This window comes from Mustela nivalis, assembly GCF_964662115.1.
Source record: "Mustela nivalis genome assembly, chromosome: 10".
NCBI lineage: Eukaryota > Metazoa > Chordata > Mammalia > Carnivora > Mustelidae > Mustela > Mustela nivalis.
The window spans coordinates 109,997,693-110,011,655 of record NC_139029.1 but is presented as its reverse complement, the minus strand read 5'-3'; the positions used below and the strand labels follow the sequence as shown (position 1 = coordinate 110,011,655).

Sequence of the window (13,963 nt, the reverse complement as noted above, 5' to 3'; positions counted from 1 at the left end):
AGCAGATTATTTGGGAAATACTCTATGTTATGTTTTGACTGGTGCTATCATAGAATGATTCAAAATAGCAGCTTAGATATGTTGTATTTAAAGCGTCAAAATAGGGGCACCTGGGTGGCTCAGTGGGTTAAAGCCTCTGCCTTTGGCTCAGGTCATGATCCTAGGATTCTGGAATCAAGCCCCGCATCAGGCTCTCTGATCAGCGGGGCGCCTGCTTCCCCTTCTATCTCTGCCTGCTTGTGATTTCTCTCTCTCTGTCAAATAAATAAATAAAATCTTTAAAAAAAAATAATTTTGACAATATGTAACACTGCTACGTCTCTCATTGTCATATTCTGTGTACTTTAGGGTGGCTTGCTTTTATTTTCACTGGAAATGATATTTTGACATTTCCAGTGGAGTTGGGCAGATATATGCTGTATAGTGGCCTTCTGATATACAGAACAAAAGAGGGTCAAGTGTCTTAGCTAGAGCTGGTAGCCTGTGGGGCGAAGGCTTAGGGCTTCATATAAGTAGGGCCAAATAGTATTAGGTAGAGCTAAGTAGTCATCTAGGAATCTTTCTGGAGCCTTCTGACAGTCTGCTCCATCATAAATGAAAGCAGATTGTTCTGATTTCTTTCTGCCATTGACATTTGGGTGGTGAGAACATTCTGCCAATTCTGTTTTTCCAACTGTCAGCAATCATAAAGATTTCTATCCAGACATGTATGAGTGAGCAGCATGGCAGAGGGAAAAGCAATGTATTAAACTTGTGATTGTTAATTTGATTTGCTTTTGGATTTTGGATAAATTACTTATCCTCTCCAGGTCTCAGTCTCCTCATCTCTGGCTGAGGTTGGATCAGATTATCTTTCGAGGTCTTTTCTGCTAGAACATTTAACTGTTCTTTGTTTTTAAGAGGTGTAAATGCTCTGTTAGTCCATATCACACTTAGTACAAAGTCCTACCTGTGTCTCTTTAGAGAGAGAAATTCTGTAGTGGAATAGTAGGAACTCGTTTTCCTAACAGTTATTGGGGATATTGACTAATCAAACTGAAAATCTTTTTTTTTTTTTTAAGTTTTATTTATTTACATAATCTCTATACCCAATGTGGGGCTTGAAGATCAAGAGTCTCATCCTCTTCTGACTGAGCCAGTCAGGCACCTCCCTCCCCTTTTTTGATTTCTAAACTGAAAATTTTGATTCAACATTATATATATATATATATATATATATATAATATTATTGTTTGTCAGATGGGAGAAGCCACCTACCATTTGTCTGTCAGACTTCATCAGTGTTTTGACTCTTAACATGTTATTTTGTTAATACATTTTCTTATAGAAATAGATCTACTCTGTAATTATTTTTCTAACTCCATAGATTTATTTAGACTTTCAAGATGCTTCTTGAAAAAAGAACTCCAAGATCAAATATGCTAGGGAAACTCAGCATATCTTCTCTCCTTTTGGAGAATCACAGTGCTCATTAGCCTGTTGGGGTTTCTGATACTTTTTAAAAAACAAACAAAAAATTTAAGCATATATAAACTGGCATTTTGGAAGTGTATTTGTACATAGAACCCATTCTTAGTGAAAGCTATTAACATCTCAGTGAAGACATTTTTGAAAATACTGTTTATTGCATTTACTATTTTCTTTTCTCCTCCAACTTAGCATTGTTCGCTAGAACTTGCATTAGAAACTTTAATCTAACTTTTTTTCTCAAGTTTTCCTATCCCTGATACAATCAATTTCAAGAAGGTTGAAATTGTTATACTCCTATTTTTTGAGAAAGCTGAAATTTCCAATTCATTTTCGTCATCCTTAGCTAATTCAGAGGAAGTCATAGAGGGAAATTCTGTTGACTCATCAGTCCAGCAAGTGGTGGGGAGCGGAGGCCAAAGGGTCATCACTATAGTGACTGATGGAGTCCCTCTGGGTAATATACAAACTGCGATCCCTACTGGAAGCATTGGCCAGCCATTTATTGTAACTATGCAAGATGGACAGCAAGGTAAGTTATCCCATTCAGACAAATGTGTATGAAAAGATATTTTTTTTTTATTTTTATTTTTTAAATATTGTATTTATTTATTTGACAGAGAGAGAGATCACAAGTAGGCAGAGAGGCAGGCAGAGATAGAGGGGGAAGCAGGCTTTCTGCTGAGCAGAGAATCCAATGCAGCTCGATCCCAGGACCCTGAGATCATGACCTGAGCCTAAGGCAGAGGCTTAACCCACTGAGCAAACCAGGTGCCCTGAAAAGATATTTTAGACATTCCACAGTCCTCTAAATATGAAGCATTAAAGTAAGTGGGACTAAAGTGGGACTAAAAGAATGCCAGATACCAGGTTGGCTCCAAGAAAAAAAGAAATGGAAACGAGGCTGGCAAAACCTGATTTCCCTAATATATATAAAACGTGTGGGTAAAAGCCAATAGTCTGGTAGATAAAAGAGGAAATAGTATGAACTAGTAGTTCACAGAAAATACTGATGCGTTTTAAAAACATGGAAATATGGGGGTGCCTGGGTGGCTCAGTGGGTTAAAGCCTCTGCCTTCGGCTTGGGTCATGATGGCGGGGTCCTGGGAACGAGCCCCGCATCAGGCTCTCTGCTTGGCAGGGAGCCTACTTCCTCCTCTCTCTCTGCCTGCCTCTCTGCCTGTGATCTCTGTCAAATAAATAAATAAAATCTTTAAAAAAAAAAAAATATATATATATATATATATATTTAAAAAACAGTGAAATGTGTTCAACCTACTTCATACATAGCAAGAGAAATGCAAGTCAGTTCTGCAGTGAGATACCATTATAACACTGTGTTGTCAGAGGTGTGGGGAAATAGGCACTCATAAATCACTGGCTGGCTCAGTCAGTATAGCTTGTGATCCTTGATCTCAGAATTGTAAGTTCTAGTCCCATGTTGGGTGTAGAGAGTATTTAAAAATAAAATGTAAAAAAAAAAAAATCACTGCTGAGAGTGTATATTAATGTATCCTCTAAAGAATTGATTGCAATTATCTATCAGCATTTTAAAAAAAATTTTACTTATGGGAGACAGAGTACTTATGTGCTCTTAAGCAGGGAGGAGGGGCAGAGGGAGAAGCAGATTCCCCAGTGAGCAGGGAGCCTGAATTGGGGCTTATTCCCAGAACCTGGAGATCATGACCTGAGCCAAAGGCAGATGCTTAACCGACTGAGCCACCCAGGAGCTCCCAGTACCTATCAGTATTAAAGATACACATACCGTTTGGCTAAAAAGTTCTTTTCTAAGAATTTATATTCACACAGAAATGAAATATATACTGAGTTATTCATTATAGCACTATTTATAGTTGTCCAAGATTTAAAATAACCTAAGTAGATGGTAGCTGTATGTGGTGAACATAACATAATGTATAGAGAGCTTGAGTCACTGTGTTGTACACCTGAAACTAGTGTAACACTGTGGATTAACTATACTCCAATAAAAAATGAAAAAAAGGACATAAGTATATGTCAGTAGGGAACTAGATAAAGAAATTATGGTACGCCCATACATTGGAGTGCTGTGCAGCTGCTGAAAACAATGAAGAAGTGCTTTATATACTAGCATGGTATCATCCCAAAACCATATTGTTATGTGACAAAAGTAAGATGCAGAACAGTGTGTAGAATATGCTACACTTGTATTTTTTAAAAAGGGGGAAATATATGTATATTTGCTAATATATTCATTGACTTAAACCATTTCTGAAGGAATATTCAAGAATAACATCGATAACATTGGTTACCTCCTTGCTTGTGCTCTCTCTGTCAAATAAATAAATAAAATCTTAAAAAAAAAAAAGTGGGGGGATGCCTGCGTGGCTCAGCTAAGCATCTGCCTTCGGCTCAGGTCATGATCCCACGTCCAGCATCCTGGTCAGTGGGGAGCCTCCATCTCCCTCTCCTGCTCCCTCTGCTTGTGCTCTTTCTCTGCGTCTTTCTCTGCAAAACAAATAAATAAAATCTTAAAAAACAAAAAAAAATTGGTTGCCTCCTGAGAAGGTACCTGAGTAGCTGGGGATGCATGGGAGACTTTTCATTACATATGTTTTTATAACTTTTATTTTTATTTATTTTCTTTTTTTAAGATTTTATTTATTTACTTGAGAGAGAGACAGTGAGAGAGAGCATGAACGAGGAGAAGGTCAGAGAGAGAAGCAGACTCCCCATGGAGCTGGGAGTCCGATGCGGGACTCGATCCCGGAACTCCAGGATCATGACCTGAGCCGAAGGCAGTCGTCCAACCAACTGAGCCACCCAGGCGTCCCTGTTTTTATAACTTTTAATATATTTTTAAAGATTTTATTTTTTTGATAGAGAGAGAGAAACTGAAAGCAAAAGAGACAGAGCACGAGCGGGGAAGGAGGCAGAGAGAGAGGGAGAAACAGACTCCTCTCTGAGCAGGGAGCCTGACTTGGGGGCTTTATTCTGGAACTATAAGTTCATGACCTAAGCTGAAGGCAGGCAGTCAACCAACTGAGCCACTCAGACGCCCCATAACTTTTAATTTTTGAACCATGTGAATGTATTACTTCTTCAAGAAATACATCAATAGTTTCGTTTTTGTTTTTTCAAGAGCAACTAATCATTATAACTTCATTACTTAAAAATACTGGAGTTTGAGGTACTTGGGTGGCTCACTTGGTTAAGTGTCTGACTATTTTGGCTCAGGTCATGATCTTAGGTTGGTGAGATTGAGTCCCGCTTTGGGCTCCATGCTAGGAATGGAGCCTGCTTAAGTTTCTCTCTCTCCCTCTCCTTCTGTGCTGCCCCTCCTTTGCTTGCACTCTCTCTGTCTCTGTCTTAAAAAAAAAAAAATTGGAGTTTGAAAGAGGAGGATTGGTTTATTGCATTTGAGTCACCAAAATTTTGACTTGGCCTCAATAATGATGGGGATTTTATAATTTTGGTGGATCTTTGTAGCATAGAAAGAAAAAACAGATATTAGACCTATATAATTGGGGTGCCTGGGTGGCTCAGTCAGTTAAGCTTCTGCCTTGAGCCCCTTATCTGACTCCCTGCTTGGTGGGGAGTCTGCTTCTCCCTCTGCACCTCCCCCCACTCAGCTCTTATATTCTTGCTTTCTCTCTCTGTAAAAGAAATAAAATCTTAAAAAAAAACCAAACCCTGAATAATTCAAGTTTTAGTATCATAAATTCCTATTTTTGGGGGGGGGTATACTATTGATGTTTTTGTGAACATGGTTTAAAGCTTTGGGGCTTCCTTGGGTAGGTGAGAAACTCTGCTTATAATGGAGTCAAATAAATGAGAGTGGAGTTGTTTTGAGGGGACAAAATATTTGAAGTTTTGCCCGGATGAACTATACCACCTTTTACAAATGTATTTAACCAGGCACAAAGAAGGAAAGCTGAGATTTTATGAATTATCTTCAGGATGTTTTAAAATCCCAACTAAACTGCCTTTTCCACCTAGCAGATATCTAAGCTGCTTTCTATTGCCATCAGTTGATGAGTAACCAAGGAATACAAGCTAAATTTTAAATCAGCCAAACCAAGTAGCTAGGTAAATTTTCTGTTTTAAACAAAAATCATAATGTAACCTAAAACCTAAATAGAATTTTAAAGTTTTTAATTTTGTGATCATTGTAGATATGTGTATAGTTTGGGTTTTTTTAAAAACGATTTTATTTATTTACTTGATAGAAAGAGGGAGAGTACAAAGGAAGAGTGAGAGAAAGAAGCAGACTCCCCACTTAGCAGAGAGCCCCACAGAGGGCTTGATCCCAGGACCCTGAGATCATGACCCGAGCCAAAGGCAGATGCTTAGCCAACTAAAGCACTCAGGCACCCCTCTAGTGTGTTTTTTACGTAGGCTCCACATCCAGTATGGAGTCCAGTGTGGGGCTTGAATTCATGACCTATGATCAAGACCTGAGCTGAGATCAAGAGTCAGACATTTAACTAACTGAGGCACCCAGGTGCCCCAGTGTGTACAGTTGTGAGAAATAATACAGAGAGATCCAGTGTCCCTATCACCCAGTTTCCCCCATTGGTAACATTTTGCATTAATACAATATCACAGACAGGAAATTGACATTGATACAATTTACCAACCTTATTGAAAATTTTCCAATTTTATATGTATTCATGTATGTGCTTGTGTATGCACTTAGTTCTCTGCAGTGAATACAAGTGTAGATTTGTGTGAGCACCACCACAGTTGAGACAGAGAACAGTTCCAAAGCACCTGGATGGCTCACATGGTTAAGTATCCAACTCTCGGATTCAGCTCAGGTTATGATCTTAGGATGATGAAATTGAGCCCCATGTGGGCTCCAAAGAGTGTGGAGTCTGCTTGAGATTCTCTCCTCTGGCACACTGCCTCCCTGCCTACTCCCTGTTCACACGTGCTCAGGCACTCTCTTGCTTGCTCTCTCTAAAAAAAAAAAAGAGAGAGAGAGAGAGAGAGAAAAGTTCCATCTCACTTCCCAACCCATTCCTGACCCCTGGCAACCACTAACTCATTTATTTTCTAACTCTATACTTTTGTCATTCCAAGAATATTATAATAAATGGAATCATGTAATATGGAACCTTTTGAGATTGGCTTTTCTTCTCTCAGCATAATTCCCTTAAAATCTATCCAAGTTGTTGTTTGTATCAATAGTTCACTCCTTTTTATTGCTGAATAGTATCCACGGTATGGATTACCACAGTTTGTTTAACCATTCATTGAAGGACATTTAACTTGTTTCTAGTTTTTTGCTATCTGTGAATAAAGCTGTTATGTCCAATAGTGTACATGTTTTATGGGAATATAGATTTTGAGTTCTCTGGGATAAATGCCCCAAGGTGCAATTGCTGGGTTGCATGCTAAGTACATGTTTAGTTTTGTAAACATGTCTAATTTTATAAATACTTTGACAGAGCGTGAACTATTTCCTAGAGTGACTGTACCATTTTATAGTCCCACTAACAATTTATGAGTAATCCAGTGTTGCCACATCCATGTCAGTGTCTGGTGTTATCGCCATTTTTTTAAATTTTAGCCATTCTGATAGATGTGCAGTGCATTGAACTGTTTGTTGACCTTTTTCTCATTTATCTACAAAAGAGAAATTTATTAAATTGGATATAGTGAGTGGTAAACTGCTTTCATGTGAAGTTCCTTAAAAATGTTATGTAAAGGGGCGCCTGGGTGGCTCAGTGGGTTAAGCCGCTGCCTTCGGCTCAGGTCATGATCTCAGAGTCCTGGGATCGAGTCCCGCATCGGGCTCTCTGCTCGGTGGGGAGCCTGCTTCCCTCTCCCTCTCTCTCTGCCTGCCTCTCCATCTGCTTGTGATTTCTCTGTCAAATAAATAAATAAAATCTTAAAAAAAAAAATGTTATGTAAAGACATTAGGCCTTCATTAGACAGGTTACTCCCAAGGAATTGTAAGCTTATTGGCCAAAGTTAGACTTCTTTATTTTAGAGAGAGAGAGAGAGAGCAAGCAGGGGTGGGGGTGGGCAGAGAGAGAAACTTAGGCAACCTTCACGCTCAGTGCAGAGCCCAGTGCAGGGCTGGATCTCATGACCCTGAGATCATGACCTGAGCTGAAATCAAGAGTTGGACGCTTAACCGGCTGAGCTACCCAGGTGCTCCTAGAGTTAGTTAGACATTTTTTTTAAAGGTTTTATTTGTTTATTTGAGAGAAAGCACCAGCAGGGGAGTGGCAGAGGGAGAGGGAAAAGCAGACTTCCTGCTGAACAGGGAGCCTGATGTGGAGCTCAATCCCAGGACCCTGGAACCTTGACCTGAGCCAAAGACAGATGCTTAACTGACTGAGCCACCCATGTGCCCCCCGAGTTAGACATCTTTATATAAGAGCATCAGACCCGATGTTAACTGCATGGCTTCCAAATTTGATACTCTAATCTTTCCTGTTTCTTTCTGTAGGCCATGATTTACCTGTTGATTTTAAGATCCAAAGAGATATGAATAATAAGATTTCAGCTAATATATTTCAGTTTATGTTCTAATTTAAAGCAAGCAGGGGTGCCTGCCTGGTTCAGTTGGCAGAGCTTGTATTTCTTGATTTCAGGATTGTAAATTTGAGCTCCACCTTGGGTGTAGAGGTTACATAAAAATAAAATCTTAAATAATAAAGTAGGTGGGCACCTGGGTGGCTCAGTCGGTTAAGCATCTGCCTTCAGCTCAGTTCATGATCCCAGTGTCCTGGGATCAAGTCCCAGGTTAGGCTTCCCATCCACAGGGAGCCTGCTTCTCTCTCTCCCACTCCCCCTGCTTGTGTTCCCTCTCTCACTATCTCTCTCTGGGTCAAATAAGTAAATATAATCTTAAAAAAATAATAAAGTAGGCAAAACCTCTTTGTTTCACTATGTATTCATTACCTCCAATTGGTGTCCTTTGGCTTTTAGTTCTAACTGTACCTGCTGGTCAGGTTACAGAGGAAACTGTAATTGAAGAAGAGGAAGAAGCAGAGAAGTTGCCTCTGACTAAGAAACCAAGAATAGAAGAGAGGACAAACCGTGTGGAGGAGAGCAAGGTAATGTTCTTAGCAGCAGTAGATAGAAGAGAAAGGAAAGAATCAAAAGCCAAAAACTTTTAAGGCCTGAACCCTTCTTTACGCTTTTTGTCTACTCTGCGGATAATCTGGGATCAAGAATTCTTAACCTGGTGGTGACATTGTTTACCTTTACAGGAGGGCACTGAAAGAGAGCTACTCCAACAGCAGCTCCAAGAGGCCAATCGAAGAGCCCAGGAATACCGACACCAGCTCCTAAAGAAAGAACAGGAAGCAGAGCAGTACCGCCTCAAGCTAGAGGCTATGGCCAGACAACAGCCCAATGGAGTTGATTTCACCATGGTTGAAGAGGTGGCCGAAGTAGATGCTGTAGTAGTGACAGAGGGGGAGATGGAAGAGAGAGACACGGAAGAGACTGGGGCAGGAGGGACCGTAGAGCCTCATTCTGGAGTTCCCTTGGAAACTGTTTCATCTTAATGTGCGAGGGCCACAACTTGTACTATGTCCATCTTTTTCCTCTTTCCTCTTTTTAAAAGAAAATACAGAGGACAGACATTGTATAAAAATTAAGAATGTCCTTAAGAAGAAAACTATAGCAGGGTAACAGTGCTTGGGCTCAGGAAGGCTTGCTATGCAACTGGAAAATTCAAAGCCAAATTTAGGAAATACTTCTTTTGAAGGACCAAAAGAATAAGGACCAATTTTCTCAGCTCACATCCCCACTTTAAACTTAGAGGTAAAAGAATGTTGGATGTTGTGGGTTGATTGTTTTTTAAATAACTGACTTTGTATCAGAAGATTTTAAGATAACATTCCTAGTATAGACATGCACAGAGCTTTTTATAATTGCATTGTCAAGTGACCTTAAATTTTGCCTTATATTCATGACATGTACCTGGTAGAGAAGAAAACTAATTGGGAGGTGGGTGAGAAGCAAGGTTTTGGGAAGAGAAAATACATGTTCTGCTTCCAAAGGAGCAGGCATTCCCCCTATCCTGATTTAATTTCACCAAAAAGAAATTGGTAATTGCCTAACTCTTCATCCATTATGTGTCCATAATTCAGATGCCAGTTTAAGAAACTGAAGTGGAATATTTAAAAACTGGAAAGGAAAGAAACTTGTTTATGTGGGAGAAGTGTATGTAAATCCAAAATCCTCCAGGCTGTGCTTCACAATGCTGGAAAGTGGCCAGGAAGAGGCTTGTGGGGTTATAAAACAATCTGGTCCCGAAATACAAACTTTGCTCTGGCTGGATTTTATAAAATTGAAATCAGGAAGATAGTCTCTTGCTAGAACAACTTGCTTCCACACATTTATTTATATAATATCAAGCTTTAATATCAACTTTTTAATTTTATAAAATTTTATTGAGTTTTCTAAGTGTGCCTTTGTGTGGAGCTTAAAGGGTATTCTTCTCATTGCAAAAAAAGAAGTCAGGGGAGAGGCAATTGCTGAGGGTGTTGGTGGAGTTCTGTTTCCATTTGACCTGGGATGAGCAGATTGTTCTGTTCCTTAAGATCGGCTTTTTTGCAGAGCTTTTGTGCCTTGTAGGTGCTCGGTGTGTGTTGGCAAAAGAGTGAAAAACTAGAAGTGCCATAAAGTAAGGAACCAAAAATTCTGGCTCAATAACTTCATCTGCCTGACTCCGTTCTCTACCACTGTGCCTGCTCCCTTTTCTTAGATGCTTTTGTAAAGTATTTCATTACTGGGTTTTCTTTGTGCACCAGTTTGGAGTTTTTTCAGAAGGAGGGGTTATGGATGGAAAGAGAGACGTTGTGGAGAAGTTACATTACAGAAGTTACTGCCTTTGACATTGGGCCCCCATCATTCTAGACCTGCTCTCTTGCTTTATTGTAAATGAGAAGAAGAAACCAGAGGATGTGCCAAGTAAACATTTGAATGACTGTTTAGAATATGGTTTTCTTAATTAGCAATCATGGGGAAAACATATATTTTTAATTTGGAATAAAACTTGACAGTTCACATGGTTCTATTTATCTTGATTAGTGAAGTAATTTGCTGCAATTTTCCAGAGGTGCAGAATCACTTGGGGCTCAAAATAGACCTAAAATATAACTCGCCAAACCAAATTTGACAAACAAAATTGGTTATTAGAGGCTTATAGGCAAAAAATACCAGTTTGAAATTAATCCTGGCCATTGGCCACCACTAGGAGAAAACCACCACTAGGTTTTCTCCGTAGGCTTGAGAGATTTCTCTTGGTTTGGGGGGAAGACGAGAAGCCCAGATAAGGGCTAGGGTGAAATTGTGCCATTTTCTGTCAAGTTGTCCTTTTTCGGCTTGCAATGTTTTTCTTTTTTCTGACCCCCTTTGTGAACCAGATGCTAACAATAAGATGCTATTGTGTGCCATTTCGGAGCTTTAGCCTAACCATAGAGACAGATGGACCAAGTGTCATTTTAGATGTGTTTGGTTTATTTTCTTTGTTTATATATTGAATTTAATTCCATTTTTTCCCCTCTTTCCTGTTAAGGGAGAGGAGGTTAACTCTGCAGAGGATAGCCAGGCCCAGCTACCTGTCTCTCTGGGATAGCTTCTGACTGAGCCCATGAGTTGCCATCCAATACTCCCTGCTGAGCATACAGAGTTCCTACTGTTTGGGGGAACTTCAGAAATACTTATCATTCTCTTTCTGTAGGAGGCTGTTACCCTCACCTAGAAAAATCTCTAATACAGCCCAAGTCATTTTTGATGATGGGGTCTCTGAGATAGGGAGTTGGGACAGGGAAAGAGAAAAGAGAAATGTCTGGAAAGGGAAGAGTAGCAAAAAGGTATTTGTTGTTATTTACTTGAAATACACCTTTTATCATCCCAGAGAAGGGAAATAGGATTTGATCTCCAGTTATATTGCCATGGAGAAAATGGCAGGTCCAGATCCCTTGAAGTAAGTAGAAATTAAAGATGAAATGCATTAATGGCAAAAACATTTTATGATTTGCATCTTTCAGGATCAGCAATGGAAGTTGGGAAAATGTTGCTAGATCCCAACTGTTGTGTTGGCAAGATTGGATTACAGAGAATCAATTAACAGACAGGTGGTTCAGACTTGGTACTTAAGCAGAAAAAACTTGGAACCTAGGATGATTGCCTACTTTAAAGCTGCTTTAACAATATCAGTATTAATTTATGAATTTTAGATTCTACATTTGCATTTTGGTTTTAAGCCTTCCCTGAGAAAAGAAAAAGAAAGAAGTCTTAATATTTCTGTTCTTATTCCTAGCTTCAGGGAAATTCTTATAAATATATAAATGTACAATTCCCTTCCTATCACTACCTCTGTGGGATCTCTTAATTGTAATGCCAGAGTTGAGGTTTCTTAATGGAGATATGGGAGAACTTGACTTTAGGTTTTTCTATGTTTTGAACTCAGTGCCTTAAAAGATGTTTTTCTTTTCCTGTCAGATCCATGTATAGTTATTTTTGGCCGTGTCTTTCCCCCTTCTTCAGCCTTACCATTGCATTATTAAAATTTTTGTATCTGCTCAGTAATGTTAGAAATCTATGGCATACCAAATTTCTTTCTTTCTTTATATTGATATAAAAGAAATGAATTTACCAGAGGGCTCTACAGTCAAAGCTAGGTATTGTGTGACCAGGGCATTTTTAGTACCCATTTGCTGGGTGCATATTGGTGTGTACATTTATAAATACATATGGATCTTCCCACTTTTTGTTTATTTGAGGTTCGGCTTTAAAATACTTGGTATAACCTGGAAATATTTTCATTCGATTAAACACATTGAAGAGGGTTCCTGTAGCTTCACTAAGGGGGCAAAGGAAGAAAAAGCTCTACTCCGTCCCTTCTCTGAGGGGTATGCTTGAACCTGGTGTAATGAGAAACCTGAGGAGTAAACCTCGGGGAGAACCAGTGTCTGGCTTTCTAGAGACTTGTTTAGCATATGGTGTGATGACACCATGTAAGCTGAACAGTTCAGAGCAGTGTCAGGGGTGAAGACAGAGCTGCCCTTCCACAGAGCAAGCCTCCTTTCCACTCCCATGGCAGCTGTTTTCACTGGCACTTGGAAGATCTCTTACACCTCTGAACAGGAAAGAAATCTTAGATAAAAGGGTCATGGCACAAGGAGCAGGCATTCTGTACATCTGCTTTCCCAGTTTAGAAATCTTATACTTTTGAGAAATCATTTTGAAAACGCTTTTATGGCTCTCTCCTAACAAACATCATATGGACTTCCAGAGCTAGAAGATTTCAGGCATATAGTAAACTCTTCCCAGAAGTTGAATATTGAGTAGAAGTCAGTTTTTATCCAAATTTATTGGAGAATGGCCTCCTTGTGCAGACATCTCTGTATGGCCAGGAAAGGAGCTTTTAAAATGAACTATATGTCAGCACTGCCTGTATCCTGTTCCGGGCTCTTATCTATCTCCATTTTATGTGATGAATATTTTCCGAGTTAGTACTCTATTTCCTATCCCAATATATTTAATATGAGAACAGGAGTAAGAAGGATATGAATTTGAACTAAATAGCTTTGAGCCTCTGGTGCTGCCCTTTTTTTTTTTTTGGAAACTCTCTAGGCTTAGTGGGTGGGGTGACATTCCTAGACTCCACAGTAGCAATTTGGCTGGCTAATGGCAGGAAATTGTGATTCCCTATCTCTCTCCCTTACTTTCCCCTCTAAACTACTTCTGCTTCTGTGACCCCATTGTTCTTATCTCATTGTGTCTTTCCCAGGCACTAGAACTTAATTAGTAGGTCATTTCTAATCTATGGGCCTTGTCTTTCCTCTTTCCACTCCCCTCCTTCCCTATTATATGTATTTTCTGTTTATTCTGAAGTGGTTTGTTTCTGAGAATTAATCTAGGTCATACCCCATATCCTGTACTTCCTAGTTGGTTTTAGCCATCTCAGCTGACCAACAATAATGACTGCAGCTCCCTTCTCTGGCTTTGTCCTATAGCCTGTCCTCCTACCAAGGCCATTTATGTTGGCAGAGAAAAAGAGGGTGGGTGGGGGTGCCTAGATTCTTCTCAAAATGTCCTCAGTTTTTCAGGTTTTCTGACAGCTTTATGTACAGTATGTTTTAGGAAAACAAATGTACTTCTCTTTTTTTATTTAGGATTTTAATAAGATTTGAGTTTGATGAGGAAGTGTGTGTGTATATGTGTGTGGGGGTGATCATTTGTGTGTATATACACTTAAACAGATCTATATTATATATACAGTTTTTGTACTATCATTTAAAATAAAGATATTTCTTAATAAAAATGTCAAAGTCATACCATTTCAGAATGTCATTGAAAGTTTTTTCCATCTCCTGGGCAAAAATTGTTACCTAGTCCCTGATCACAGGTAAATCTCAATAGGAAGTTTTCTGTCTGGCTGAGTTAATTATGGTGGAGCAGGGGTAGGGTTGCATGTGTGGGGGGGGGTCTTCTTTCCCCTGTTGTGGTCTCTTCTAACCCATTCCCACCCTCTGCATTT

General features: G+C 39.4%; 1 protein-coding gene across 6 annotated transcripts in view; it reads left to right on the top strand.

Moving 5' to 3' along the window:
- The window catches only part of GABPB2 (GA binding protein transcription factor subunit beta 2), a 33,085-nt gene extending 19,322 nt beyond the window's left edge, over positions 1-13,763 (top strand). For all 6 annotated transcript variants that reach the window (XM_082685970.1, XM_082685969.1, XM_082685968.1 and 3 more), the window contains 3 exons: positions 1,814-1,999; positions 8,392-8,519; positions 8,676-13,763. In XM_082685970.1, coding sequence (XP_082542096.1) covers positions 1,814-1,999; positions 8,392-8,519; positions 8,676-8,975 — 614 coding nt within the window. In that variant the 3' untranslated portion in view covers positions 8,976-13,763. The remainder of the gene's footprint in view (positions 1-1,813; positions 2,000-8,391; positions 8,520-8,675) is intronic.
- The last annotated feature ends 200 nt before the right edge of the window (positions 13,764-13,963 follow it).